Source organism: Thalassophryne amazonica, chromosome 16 (assembly GCF_902500255.1).
Source record: "Thalassophryne amazonica chromosome 16, fThaAma1.1, whole genome shotgun sequence".
NCBI lineage: Eukaryota > Metazoa > Chordata > Actinopteri > Batrachoidiformes > Batrachoididae > Thalassophryne > Thalassophryne amazonica.
Window position 1 is genome coordinate 25,512,528 of NC_047118.1, and position 15,423 is coordinate 25,527,950.

Here is a 15,423-nt window from a genome sequence, read left to right on the forward strand (position 1 = left end):
ATTTTTCTCCTAAAAGATGTTTTAATGATTCATGATGCTGGGTTCCACATGGCCCTCAGTTTGAGATGTGTTTGATGAGTGAGTATCTGCTGCTTCCTCTCTCCATGCTGGACTGTTGCCGTAATGATGTGATGAAAGCTGACTCCTGCTTTCTTCCAGTCCTTTATGATATTGTCATGAAGATTCCGTAAAGGATAACAGCCCTTTGAATTAAATGTAGATGGCAGAGTTGTACTTCCACAGTGTCAGCTGTATTTCTGCAGCACAGATGTTGGTGTGTGACAGAACAGATCAGTGATCAGGGCTGACAGCAAGCGGAAGCACTGGGTAACAGCCAGGTCCAAAAAAACACCCAAACCACAGAAGTGAAACATCTCACTGAGCAACGGAGCATCACTGACACCAGGTGTGAGGTCTGACACAAAGTGAAACACAGTGAGGGCTCAGATATCCCCAACACTTTACATAATATGTTCAAGCATGACTGATCACCAAGGCAAAATGATCAGAAAGATTCTTTTCATAACTTCTCATGACGTTATAAAACGTTTTATGTCTTAGTGAACAGATTGTAATGTGTCAAGTCTAAATTTGCATATTGGTGGAACATGGTCTGTTTATTCCAGGTGCTGGTGTGAAGACGACAGAAACAGAGTTTAAACATATCAAATGAAAGCAGGTAGATACACCATGAGCAATATATATTTATTATTTTAAAGTAAAATACATTTAAATAGGGAAATGAGTGTAAAATATGAAAATACATTTAAGAAGAAACGTCACTTTTGTGTAAATATTTATCTTCATTGAAACATTTATACTAAATTCTGAAAAGACAGTGTTGGTAAGAATAAAAAGAAAGACTGTATAAAAACGAATAGACAAGGTGAAATATATCAAAAATATGAAAAATAATTAAACAGAAATCCAAAAAGTTTGTTGTTTTTTATTTGACCTGAAATGAGATTAAAGAAAAAAAGAGGGTCAAGAACAGTAAACTGAAACAATTAAATTAACCATTTACATATAGATTTGACAATAGATTCTGTGTGTGTGTTTACACATCTACATATAAGCAATACAGTTACATCATAACTGCATCATAGTATCATTATGATTTAAAAGAAATCATGTCAATACTTAAATTTGAAATAAATCTGTGATCAATGTGATTTTTTTGTAAGCAGTTGAAAACATAAATGTGATTCTTTTTTAACATACTTTTGCTGTGACAATTTCTTCAAGTACCACAAACAAAAAGATTTTGAGATTAACATGAATGTTTCTTGTTATATTCTGCTTATTGAGAGAAAAAGATGTGTTTGTTTCAGAAGTGACAGATTTTAAAAGGAGCTGGATGGAGACAGAAATTTCAAAATAGTTTTTTATGATGTGTTGTGATTATGTCCACCCCATGTTGTAAAATTGTCACAAAAGTGTAAATTAGTTATCAGTGTTGATTGACACTGATAACACATTAGGTGATTTGATGCACTTATAATGTACATTTTAAGTACTTTTAACTACCTTGAACATTGTGGTTCCAATGCTGAAGAGCAGAGTGAGAAGGAAGAGAAGGATGAAGGTGATGGCTGTGCTCCTCATGTCATCTTGGTCTACCTCCTTGACATTGTTCGATTGGCAGCTGGTGTCAATCAGGAAAGTGAGATCTAATGTGCAATAAATAGTGAAAAAATTACAAGTTTAAATTTTGTACAGTAACTCATAAAGCTAGAGATATACGATTATAATTCTTAAAAACACTTATTATAAATTTGAAATTACTAGGGATGGGACAAGACCACTGATATCAAGTCTAAGTCGGGATCAAGACCTGAAACTGTTGAGTGTGATTCTAGACCAAGACTTCAGAGTTTTGGCTGACAACGCATCAAGACTGGGTTTTTGGAGGAGGTGAGATTGAAACCAAAAAAAACAAAAAAAAAAAACAAGTCTGTTTTTAAGACCATGAATTTAATTACACTTCACATCACCCCTGTTTACATTCAAAGTGAAGTTTCTATTTGGGGGATGAACTCAACTGCTCAGCTGGGGTCAACCAGAACACAGCGTGAGGTCAAAACGGCCAAAAAAGTACTCTGATACTCAATACATTGTTAAAGTATCTGAGATAGATATGGAGCTCTTTTTAAGTCTCACATTCAAATATGTCACTAGTTGTTATGATGATAATTGTCGTTATAATTTAATAACTGTGTATAATTATTCTTTGTCTGAGACAGAGACGAGGTCGAGTACAATTGGTTTAAATTCTGAGATAAATCCATGTGAGTGAAAAGGGGGTCATGGGACCGTTCTCGAGACCAAGACCAGACTTGGGCACCACAACAACACTAGTAATAATTTTACTATTCTAATGATTCTTACAGTTGATAAATAATAAAGCTAAGGCCTGATTATTTAGTCTGTACCTTTAAATTTTAAAATGTAGCAGTAGGATGATCCTGAATTGCTTTTGAAAGATTCCTCTGTTTATGTGACGTGTCAGGGTCGGCTTGTGGATGATAATATTTAATATCTATTTCACTAATGAGAAGAAAAAGCCTGATTTAGGTCAAAATAAAAACTCCTGCCATGGTTATACTTTGAGAGGAGAGCAAGACCCAGCAGAGACAACACATAAAGACAGTTTAAGGACACAAAGATTTTTGACTATTTTGGGACAAAGAAACATGGATTTATTGCAATATTTTTGCAACTTGTTAGTTTTAAAGACACTTATGATTGGTGGTGATTTTCATGCAGAAAAATTAATGTATCATTTTCGCTGCTGTCTGTGACACTAAGAACAGCACATTTGTAAGTGAACACAAAACTCCAAATTTTAGTCAAAGACACAAACAGCAGAAGACAAACATCAACAAAGCTGCAAATAGATTATTTTATTTTAAATGTGCATTAAAAAGAAACAGACCATCATATCACAAGCAACAAACATTCAACAAAACGCAGCAGAAGACACAGAGACACAACATGACATCTACTGGGCCTGGCAGTTATCAGGGACGTTCATGTTGAGGTTGACCACGTTGGATTTGTCAAATGATTTCTGCCCCGTGGACCTGACAATGACCTTAGTTGTGTTGAGCACAGACTCGTGGTAAACCACACAGCTATACACCATGTCGTTTTTCCACTGGTCCAGTTGGAACGAAAACTGGCTGTAGATAGAATAGAAGCCGTCATTTTCGACAGGGTTTGTGGTATTGAACCCGTATGTTTTTGGATCTGCAGGTTCGTCATCGACAAGCCAAGACACAGCCACCTCTTTGGGAAAGAAGTCTTTCACAAAGCAAGTCAGGGTCACCAGATTATTTCTCGGTTGCTCTACTGGAGGCAGCAGAAACGCCAGCGGACGTTTAATCGCTCCACCTGGAATCACGAGACAACAGTTAGCCTTCCTGCTACAGATAAAACTACACCTTGGAGGATGTCAGATATTAAGAAGACTTGTTTGTTAGACATTTTGTGCGTGCCAGCTGAATATTTTTCATACCGATCTTTCTTTCATAGGATTTCTTCATTGTGTCATACAAATCTGAATGCTCAACAACACAGTTGCGTTTTATCCCTTTGCTCCACTCGTCATACAGGATGTCGAGCGGAAGGCTGAACGGTCCTTTATTTCCTTTCTTTGGAACGATTGAGGCATCAGCCATTTCTTGTCCGTTCTCATCCTCCCAGTAAATTTTCTCAACATCAGGTTGATTTTGCACGACTTGGCAGATTACTTGTGCTTTTTTATATAAAAATAGCTCCTCGATTGAGGGTTCTGTAATTTTTATTTCCACAGCTGCTTCACTGCAATGACCTATTGTGTCAGAATTTGACAAGTACACCATCTTTAAAACAATGAAAAATGAACACCAACTTCAGACATTTCAGATCAAAAATAGATTTTTACTCACCGTCTTTTCCACTTGAACTTGCATATTTCACAATTCCAGTGGAGTTTTTGTATTCAGTGTTGTTTTTGCCTGTAAACACACATGTGTACGTTGTGTCGCTCGTCCAGTCACTGGGCTGGACTGTAAGAAAACTCGCTGCAGTGTACACAGTCGTTCCATTCTCATCTTGTCTTGTGGAAGAAGCTGTTTGCATTTCATATTTCGGGTTGCTGACTTCCTCTTCATTTTTGAGCCACTTGAACTGAAAAAAGTTTGGCGAAAAATCTTTGGCAATGCAGGAGAAAGAAGGCTCGCTGTCGTCCTCACAGGAAGCCAAAACCTTCAGAGTTGGTTCTTTGTAGATCACCACTGAAATACAGAAGATATACACAAGCAGAAATCAGAGTTTATAATATAAATAACATTTCAATGTTCAGTCAAGGTTTGTGATGTGACAAAGAACGTGACTTTAACGTAATGATGACACTCACATGATGTGTCAAAAGAAAAAAGGTTATGTAGTCAAGAAAAAATTAAATCTAGAAAAATATTAAAATCTTTCTGCGCAAATTTCCGCATGTACATTGTTCAGGCAAACAAAAATGAAGTGGAGCAGATTAAAGTTTAAAAATGTAATATTAGAGAATAACTTGAAGCAAACTTGTTCAACAAAAACAAACAAAAAAGTGTTTAAAAGATGTTTAAAATGTGTGTGGGATAGGATGTTAGTCTGTTTTAACTGGAATTATATTGTGCAATTTAGGTTTGACATTTATATTTCTTATCGATTACATTTGTTGCATTTGTTAATTTGCTTATCACTTTATATAAAATCTTGCTAATTTGCTGATATTTTAACAAGTACATGATTATCCAAAATGTCAGAAAGTGATATTATCCTTATTTATTTATTTATTTATTTATGTTTTGAGTTTGGGTCATTTCTTTTTTATTTGCAGCCTTTTTGATTACATACGGTTTTTGAAATTACAGAATATTTACTGGTTGGATGAAATTTTCTGATTTTATTTGTGCTTATACTTTGTTTCTTTATTTAAAATTGCAGATAGAGCATATTTTTTGAAACTGTCCAAATCATCTGTGGATTTCTTGTGAGTGGGTCTTGTTTCTTGATTACCAGTTTTTTTTTTAATAGACATTAATCCAAAAAGTTCTTGTGGACAGTAAAAATGATATAATAATAATAATAATAATAATAATAATAATAATAATAATAATAATAATAATAATAATAATAATAATAATAATAATAATAATAATATATTACATATTTTTGGTGTGTTGTATTTATAGTAATATTTATCATTTACCATGACTAAGGATTCATGAAATTATTTATTTTATTATTAAAAATATTTTCACAGTCTGTAGATACTGCCAATAGCATTGTGTAAACTTTACATGATACATTATTTTGTTGAATTAAACACCTTAATGTATTTATTTTTTTAATAAACACAAATGCGTCTTATCTCAATGACTTTTGATAATAAATAATAAAGGACTTACCGGTACGTGTAAAGACAGCTTGACTGTTTCCAGCTGCATGTGTCACAGAACACTGAATATTTTTACTTGCTTCCCATTCGTCTCGAGTTACTCTGATTTGACTGACTCCCATGTAAACGCTGCCTTTCTGCACTGGAGGATACTGAATGAAGTCAGTCATGGCAGCTCCATTTTTGTTCCATGAGAATGTCACAGTGGAGGGTGTGAAGTTGGTGGCCAGGCAGGCCAGAGTCACGTCTCCAGAGCCAGAAGTACATGACTTCAGAGGAAACACTGTCGGCCCACTTGGTGTCGCTGAGAAAAGAATGAGTTGTGAAATCAAACTAACATTCTCTGAACAAGAAGCCACTGAGATAACGTCAATAAACACTGTAACACACCAAAGATGAAATCAAAATTATTATACTAAATATTCAAACTGCAAGTGTGTCAAAATATACAAAAGAGAAACAGCATGAAATGTATAAGTCAGAGCATCTTGTTTTTTTGGTTCATAAAACCAATAATTTTTTGTCTCCAAAAAAAAGTCGTCTTTTTTGTTCCTCCCTATAACACTGATTGAAAATATGTATTTTAAGATGCAAACCATATTATATTACAAAACTGTGACTTTTCTCTTTTCAAAAAGACAATCTCCGTATAAAATTAAATTAAATTAAGCATTCAAATGCATTGAGACATTATGGATATCAATGTGACTGTTCCTATTACTTTTATATTTCTCAGCATGTCAAATATTGTCTTATGAAACAAAGAAAATGCACCATAATGTTTCAGTTTTTCAGACCTCAAGGAAGTATTTTCACTGTTTGTAAAATACAGAAACCCTCACTAACTACAATACAATGTTCTTTCACTTTCAGTAAATACAAAATGCCATTTTGTATTACAAATTCTTATATCTGAAATTCTACTGATCTCAAAACCAGTCAAATTATCCTGTTCAACATAGTGATGATCTCAAGAGACCCTCTGCATTAAGGTACATGACAATAATTTGTTGTAGTCTTGAGTTTCGTGACAAATACAGCAGTAACTTTTCTTTTAAGACATAATTCATCAACAATCCTGTAAACAAACTGCTAATTGTTCAAGTTGGATGAAGGGACATGTAAAACGCACATTAACTGCAGTCATCCTACAGAAAGCAATTTAACAAATTATTACAAGGAGAAAACATTGTTCCAATTTTCTTATTATTTATGAAATACAATCTATTCTTACCTGAAGTGACAGTGACTGCAGTCCCTTTTCCCCAGTAGTCAAAAACACCGTAGTAACACACTGCTCAATCTACTTCATTCTTAGTATGAAAACTCTACAGTACTAAATATTACCCCACCCCCAAAAAACTATATATATTTAACTATATATTCCAAAAAACAAAACAGCTGTCTGTAAATTTTCCATGTGTCCATCTGACAATAGACTTTTTGTTTGTTTATTTGTTTTTTATAATTCCAAAAGGCTTGGATATTTGTTATGAGAATTTATAATTTAAACGTTACACAGACTAAAACATACATTGCCATAATTAAATAGTTTTAATAATCTTACCTGAGGACACTGTTACAACTGTTCCTTTTCCCCAGTAGCCAAAAGCATTGTAATAACACACTAATTAATCAGCTTCATTCTCAGTATGAAAACTCTACAGTACTAAATATACCTCCTCCCAAAAATACAAAACAAAAATATACATATTTAGCTCTACACGTCAAAAAACTATCTGTAAATTTTACAGGAGTACATCTGACTACAGACACTTTATAGTTTTGTTTTTTTTTATATTTAAAGATGTGGACATTTGTTACGAGATGTAATATGATGGAAATTTATTCCTTAAACATCACACAAACTAAAACATACACTGCCATCATTAAATAGTTTTAAAAATCTTACCTGATGACACTGCTACAACTGTTCCTTTTCCCCAGTAGTCAAAAGCATCATAGTAACACACTGATGAATGTACTTCATTGTTCGTATGAAAACGTTATTGTTCTAAATATACCCCCACACACCTATAAATATATAACCACATATTTCAAAAAACACAAACTGTCTGTTAATTTTCCATGATCCCACCTGACTATACATTTTTTTAAATTTCTTTTTAAACTTTTAAGAGGCTTGAACATTTAATGTGAGATTAAACATGATGGAAATTTATACCTTAAACATTACACACTAAACATACACTGCCACAATTAAATAGTTTTACAGATCTTACCTGATGACACAATTACTATTGTTCCTTTTCCCCAGTAATCAAAAGCAGCGTGGTAACACACTGAATAATCTACCTCGTTCTTAATATAAAAAGGGTGATGGAGTAAATACACCCCCAACACCCCCCATAAATCAAATAAATGAATGAATAAATAAATAAATAAATAACTGACCATAAAGTTTCCATAAGCCCATCTGACTATACATATTTTAATATTTTTTAAACATTTAACCGTCTTGGACATTTGATCTGACACATAACAAAAGAGAAATGTATAACTTAAGTTATTACACAGAATAAAACATACATTACCATAATTGTTAAATAGTTTTAAAATTCTTACCTGATGTCACCGTTACCATTGTTCCTTTTCCCCAATAGTCAAAAGCCCAGTACTCACAGTTCACAGAGTCAGTGTAAGTTTGTGACAAAAAACTTATAACTGTGGCATTACCTCATGTTAAACATTCAGGATGAATAACTCAACTGATGAAATCAAGAAATTTTTAATTGAGGACAAGAAAAAAATCCTGATTAATTAAGCACACGATGGTTTTTATACTGTGAACAAAATCAAAGTATAAATTATCACTTGATATCACTGTTCATTAGACCTGACTTCCTGAAAACATACTGATGTGACTAAAAGATTAAATTTTTTAATTTGCATTCATATCTTTAAAAAACAACATCAACAACAAAAAAACCTTTACCAACCAACAACAACAACACAAAGTCAACACATTATATAAAAACGCACAGAGTCACAACTAAGATTCTCATGAAGTATAAAATGTCTTTTTCAATTTAAAGACACAATTGTGGAAATAATTATGAGTCACTTACCTGTGGTTACAGTCACCATGGTGCCTTTTCCCCAGTAATCAAAAGCGTAGTCACAGTGTAATATTCAGACACAGGCAGTGTACAAAAACAGTTGGTGGATTGAAATTTACATTATTCCATATTAAACAGCATAATTATTCTATTTTGGAGGACAAAAATGAAAAATGAACCAAAATATGACTTTACCTGATGTGACAGTCACCATTGTACCTTTTCCCCAGTAGTCAAACCCATCACAGTGACATATTTGAACAGTATGTCAATGCCAAAACATGTTTTACAACTAGCATTATATAACATAAAAGTTGAGAAGAAAATCACACAGCAGAAGTTTCTTTGGATTTTCTCTTATGTGTCTTACAGATTATGTCAACGTTTGCCAAAACAGTTTATAATAGCATAAAAATAAAAAAAAAGAATTTGAATAATATTGAGCAGGAGAGCTTTACTTACCAGAAGTTACTGTGACTTGTGTCCCTTTCCCCCAGTAGTCAAAGTAGCCATCACAGTAATATATAGCGATGTGCCTCTAATACAAATATTAAACCTCAAACCAAGAAAAGCTTGAATGATTTACTGATGCAACATTTCCCAATGTGCCGTTTATTAAGGATTTCCCTTGAGATATTCACTTCCTGTGATTGACTGATGTGTTTTCAAACAGTTAGTGAAAACTTCCTCTTTTTCAGACGTCTCTGCAGCTCCAAATGTTCCAACATGAAGGTTACACTTCACAGTACAAAAAATAATGTTAAAATGTCAAATACGAGGTCTGTTAGAAAAGCATCCGACCTTATTATTTTTTTCAAAAACCATATGGATTTGAATCACGTGTGATTGCGTCAGCCAAGCTTGAACCCACATGCGCATACGTGAGTTTTTTCATGCCTGTCGGTTGCTTCATTCGCCTGTGAGCAGGCTTTGAGTGAGGTGTGGTCTACCCCTCTCGTCTATTTTTTATTGCGAATAAATGTCTGAGCGATTTGGATCTTTGTTGCATCAATTTTTTTCCAGAAACTGTGAGAGACCTCCAGGTGGACACCATTCAAAAAATTAATATGGCTTTCAGGGACGATTTTATGGGGATTAAACAGATTACGGGGTGTTACTGTCCCTTTAAGGACGGCCCACAACTGCTGAGAGCGCGGCGCGCTCCCAGCCCCCATCGACAGGCTGACACCCCACACAAACAACCAGATCATTTCCAATGTGAAAGCTTTGTTGATCCGGGACCTCGTCTGACTTTCACAAAAAGGCAGAAGATGTGGACTTCAGCACTTTTTCCGGCACATTCTACCGTTACAGGAGTTTTTTTTTTCATGGAAAAAGAAGCCGAGGGATGCGCCACGGAGCCGTTCATTACGCGGGACAAAACCACCTCGGTGTTGGTCTCACAGGACGGCTTAAAGGTGGATTTCAGTCGGATTCCGGTTGCTTTCCAGTCGTGTGAATATCCGATTGTGATTGTGCATGAGCTGAACATGCCAGAACATGACCTGTGAGGTTTCATCACGGCGTTTCTTTTCGCCATGCAGCTCCACTACGACGTGCGGAATTCCTCTGCCTTTGTTCCTCTTTCCATGACAAAAACTCCTGTAACAGTGAAATGTGCCGTTCATTTCTAAACTGGACGCTGTCTTGATCCGGTATGTCCTCTGACTAGCACAGGAATTGTGAAAAGACGTGGACATCAGCACTTTTTCCGGAACATTAAGACAGACGTGCGGAGGAGTTCGGCGCGTCGTGGTGCAGCCGCTTGGCGCAAAGAAATGCCGTGATGAAGCCTCACGGGACATGTTGGGGCTTGTCCAGCTCAAGTTCAATTTCTCAGATATTCACATGACAGAAAAGCAACCGGAATCCGTCTGAAAGCCGTCCTGAGAGACCAACACCGAGGTGGTTTTGTGCCGCGTCAAGAGCGGCACGGTGGCGCGTCCCTCGGCTTCTTTTTCCATGAAAAAAAAAACTCCTGTAACGGTGGAATGTGCCAGAAAAAGTGCTGATGTCCATGTACGTGTGTTGCTCGCGTTGTTATATAAACATTATGTGTAAAAGTAAAAGTGTGTTTGTCAGTGTGGCATGATAGGCAGATGAACAGCATACCTCATGGCGTTCCATAGGAAACATGAGGATATTGTTATTATTATTATCATTATAAGGAGATTTGAAGGTATTAGCAAGTTATATTATGATTTATATCACAGACAAACTAGCCATGAAACATAATATCCAACAAGGTATTCCCATGTATTGTGTGTCCAGTTGTATACTTTCCTAAACTGATTCATTCCACCACTACATCATCTTGTCTTCCTTCCTCTGAGATGTCGTACCAAGATCATACCTCACTGTCTCTCACATCACTTCTGCAGTAGTTGTCCAGTCATTGATCATTTCTTCACCACCTCCCTGCCTTTGTCTTACCTACTCCCTGAACAGGCTCCTCCTTCAACTTCCAGGTAAAACATTTTGTCAAATCTGCAATCATGGAGGCGGTAACACCCAGAGAAAGAGGACAAGGACAAAGACAAAGAAGAGCAAGAAGGAGAAATGTTTGAGATGACATTCAACCAATTTTGGTGGACCAGTTGATGCACCACGGCCTCACACTGAGGGAAGCTGCACTCTAAAAAAGGTGCTGTCTCAATGAGAAAAAGTGATGTAACAATTTGAATTTTTTTTTCTTTTGTTGTTTCAATTTAGTTATTTCATAATGCCACAAGTCTTGTCTAGATATGGAAGTTGAAAAAAAAAAACTTTATTTAGTGAAGCTACAGTAAAATAACTTATAAGAAAATATATGGAAATTGTTCCATCACTTTTTCCTCATTGAGTGGTTCATTTTTTAGAGTGTGGACAAAGGGTCAACTCAAACCTCAGCCGCCACACAGCAGATAGTACTGTCAAGTCCAACATCATTCTGATGTTACTGTTGCCCATTGTACCATCTATGTAAACTACAGTACTGTGAACACTTGTTTTGAATTTGAACTGTACAGTACTCTATCTTTCTTTCTTAGGTATTTGTAAGAAATTTCTATTTCTTTGTAAAAAAAAAATAAATAAAAAAATAAAATAAAAACATGGAAATGATACTTTTGTTGCTAACTACTGTCCAGTTTCAGCTCTTGTTTGGGAAAAAAGTAAATAAAAATATATTGACTTCAGTGTTTTGTGTAAAAACACATCAGTGTGCTGCTGTTGATTTGAAAGTGCTTCAAAATGGTGCATGTGTGTATCATTTTGTTGCTAGAATGACATATTTAGTAGAGATTGTTAGGTTGGATTATAGGGTTTCATTTTGACAGAGCTGTGAGAAGTTTTACAACAAATGTGTCTTATCTTGCTTGTCTGTAGAGTTTTGACACAGTGAGCTGAATTTTGGAAAATGTGTGTAAGCAATTGGCAAAAACTGTAAAATATGCATTTGTCACAGCCATGTCCATCCTTTTAACAAAAACCATCATAATCTGCCCTTCCATATTTCTCTCTTTAACACCATCACCTTCTCGTGATCTTTGTTCACTTCTCCAACATGTCCACTGAAGGCTACCACTATTTTTTCCTTGAGTACAATATACAACAATTAATGTAACTCCCTTCCCATATCATCAGTTTCCTTGATATCCCACTTTACTTTTTGGTCATATGACCTGAAATTTTTTCTCATTCATATTTTATGAACAGCTCACATTTTGTTTGCTTTCACGGACAGATATTTGTTTAAAGTTAAGTTCATCAAGTTGAAGTTCACTTCCGTTAAAGCACACTCACATCATTTTACAAGAGAATGTGTCACTGTCCGTGGTGCTGATCATGCTCAGTGGCACTATGATCAAATGACATTTAGTTTTGTCTTAAACATGTCATTTAAATTTTATATATACATAGAGAGAGAGAGAGAGAGAGAGAGAGAGAGAGAGAGAGAGAGAGAGAGAGAGAGAGAGAGAGAGAGAGAGAGCAATTTGAAAAGTATTTGAAATATAATAGTTTTGAAATAAGTGGAGACTGACTTGAGGAAAATTCATGAAAAACACTGAATTCACACACAGATTGCTTCTTATTGGCCACCGCTTGGTTGGACCACATGATTGGCATCACTGTGAACCAAATCTGTAAGTTAGAATGAGTTTGTGTTAAAGGTGGAGATTGATGGTTCAATCCCTGTCTTGCGTAGATTAGAATGTCTCACTTATTCATTATGCAAGACACTGATACCTAAATAACTTTGATGTGTTGCTTTGAGAATGGAAGGTGACAGTGAAATAGTTTGAGCTGGAAGTGTATGACATTTCTTTTTTTTTTTTTTTTACAATAGCTCAACACAGATTTCACTTTGTAACACAATTTTTGTTCCTGGCTTCTAAGTGTTATATTTCAATGGCTTATGTCTAAAGTCTATGGAAAAATGACTACATTCAGCACAAACTTTGATTTTATTTTTTTTTTCAATGTTCTACAAAGTTCTAAAAGTTTCTTGAAATTTCTAGATAATTCTGGAAACTTCTAGAAAATTCTAGACATTTCTAGCAGTTAAAGAATATTCTAGAAGACTACTCAGTTGTAGTGAAGGTGAAACGAGAATATTCTTGAAAACAGACAAATTTCAAAATATCAATGTCCTGATCACAGAAGCAAAGTTTCTGTGGAATAACAGCTATTTTCTATTTATTTAAGGCATAACAGGTTAGGAAAACACACCGTGTACCCAGGAACAAAACAAAAATAAAAATTTGTTACATAGTGTTTCAAGATAGACACGTTTTCAAAACTCTAAACATGTTTTTCTATTGCCTGGATACAGTACACATTACATTTAAGTCATTTGTTGGCTGAATGTAAATCACCTGTTCAAAATGACACAAGTTAACATCAAAGTATCACTGTTTCAAAATGAAATACACACACATATCACATATGATTTGACTCTTTCAACTCAACTAGCAACAACTCAAAAGTATCTGCATTATTGGTAAAAAGAAAAAAAAAGAGAAAAGAACAAAGAAACATATGGTTCCCAATGCGGGCAGCATGGTGCCTTTGTGGTTAGCACTGTTGCCTCACAGCAAGAAGCTCATGGGTTCGATTCCCAACTGTGGCCTTTCTCTGTGGAGTTTGCGTGTTCTCCCCATGATTGTGTGGGTTCTCTCTGGGTGCTCTGGCTTCCTTCCACATACAAAGACACGCAGGTTATGGCCCCTTCACACATAGTGCCAAGTTTGGACAGAGTTTGGACAAAAACAGCAAAACGGCGAGAAACAATTCGTAATTAGTGCATGAAAGAAATGATCTTCTTATGGCCTCAGACAGTGGACTCATCTCTGTGCTTGTCCTGTTAGACCTCAGTGCAGCTTTTGATACTGTTGACCATAAAATTTTATTACAGAGATTAGAGCATGCCATAAGTCTTAAAGGCACTGTGCTGCAGTAGTTTCAATCATATTTATCTAATAGATTATAATTTGTTCATGTAAATGGGGAGTCTTCTTCACAGACTAAGGTTAATTATGGAGTTCCACAATGTTCTGTGCTAGGACCGATTTTATTCACTTTATACATACTTCCCTTAGGCAGTATTATTAGAAAGCATTGCTTAAATTTTCATTGTTACGCAGATGATACCCAGCTTTATCTATCCATGAAGCCAGAGGACACACACCGATTAGTTAAACTGCAGGAATGTCTTTCAGACATAAAGACATGGATGACCTCTAATTTCCTGCTTTTAAATTCAGATAAAATTGAAGTTATTGTACTTGGCCCCACAAATCTTAGAAACATGGTGTCTAACCAGATCCTTACTCTGGATGGCATTACCCTGACCTCCAGTAATACTGTGAGAAATCTTGGAGTCATTTTTGATCAGGATGTCCTTCAATGCGCATATTAAGCAAATATGTAGGACTGCTTTTTTGCATTTGCACAATATCTCTAAAATTAGAAAGGTCTTGTCTCAGAGTGATGCTGAAAAGCTAATTCATGCATTTATTTCTTCTAGGCTGGACTATTGCAATTCATTATTATCAGGTTGTCCTAAAAGTTCCCTGAAAAGCCTTCACTTAATTCAAAATGCTGCAGCTAGAGTACTGACAGGGACTAGAAGGAGAGAGCATATTTCACCCATATTGGCCTCTCTTCATTGGCTCCCTGTTAATTCCAGAATAGAATTTAAAATTCTTCTTCTTACTTATAAGGTTTTGAATAATCAGGTCCCATCTTATCTTAGGGACCTCATAGTACCATATCACCCCAATAGAGCACTTCACTCTCAGACTGCAGGCTTACTTGCAGTTCCTAGGGTTTGTAAGAATAGAATGGGAGGCAGAGCCTTCAGCTTTCAGGCTCCTCTCCTGTGGAACCAGCTCCCAATTCGGATTAGGGAGACAGACACCCTCTCTACTTTTAAGATTAATCTTAAAACTTTCCTTTTTGAAAAAGCTTATAGTTAGGGCTGGATCAGGTGACCCTGAACCATCCCTTAGTTATGCTGCCAGAGACTTAGACTGCTGGGGGGTATCCCATGATGCACCCCGTGTTTCTTTTTATTCACCTCTTTTTGCTCTGTATGCACCACTCTGCTTTTAATCATTGGTGATTGATCTCTGCTCTCTTCCACAGCATGTCTTTTTCCTGATTCTCTCCCCTCAGCCCCAACCAATCCGAGCAGAAGACTGTTCCTCCCTGAGCATGGTTCTGCTGGAGGTTTCTTCCTGTTAAAAGGGAGTTTTCCTTCCCACTGTCGCCAAGTGCTTGCTCATAGGGGGTCGTTTTGACCATTGGGGTTTTTCTGTAATTATTGTATGGCTTTTGCCTTACAATATAAAGCGCCTTGGGGTAACTGTTTGTTGTGATTTGTGCTATATAAATAAAATTAATTTGATTTGATTTGAAACATCGCACACAAAG

General features: G+C 35.7%; 1 gene segment (V, D, J or C); it reads right to left on the bottom strand.

Annotated features, from left to right (window-relative positions):
- Positions 1–2,887: 2,887 nt before the first annotated feature.
- Positions 2,888–15,423, bottom strand: part of LOC117528569 — a 200,431-nt gene continuing 187,895 nt past the window's right edge. Inside the window, 5 exon segments of the C gene segment in view lie at positions 2,888–3,393; positions 3,518–3,832; positions 3,930–4,277; positions 5,439–5,732; positions 8,015–8,066. Coding sequence covers positions 3,002–3,393; positions 3,518–3,832; positions 3,930–4,277; positions 5,439–5,732; positions 8,015–8,066 — 1,401 coding nt within the window.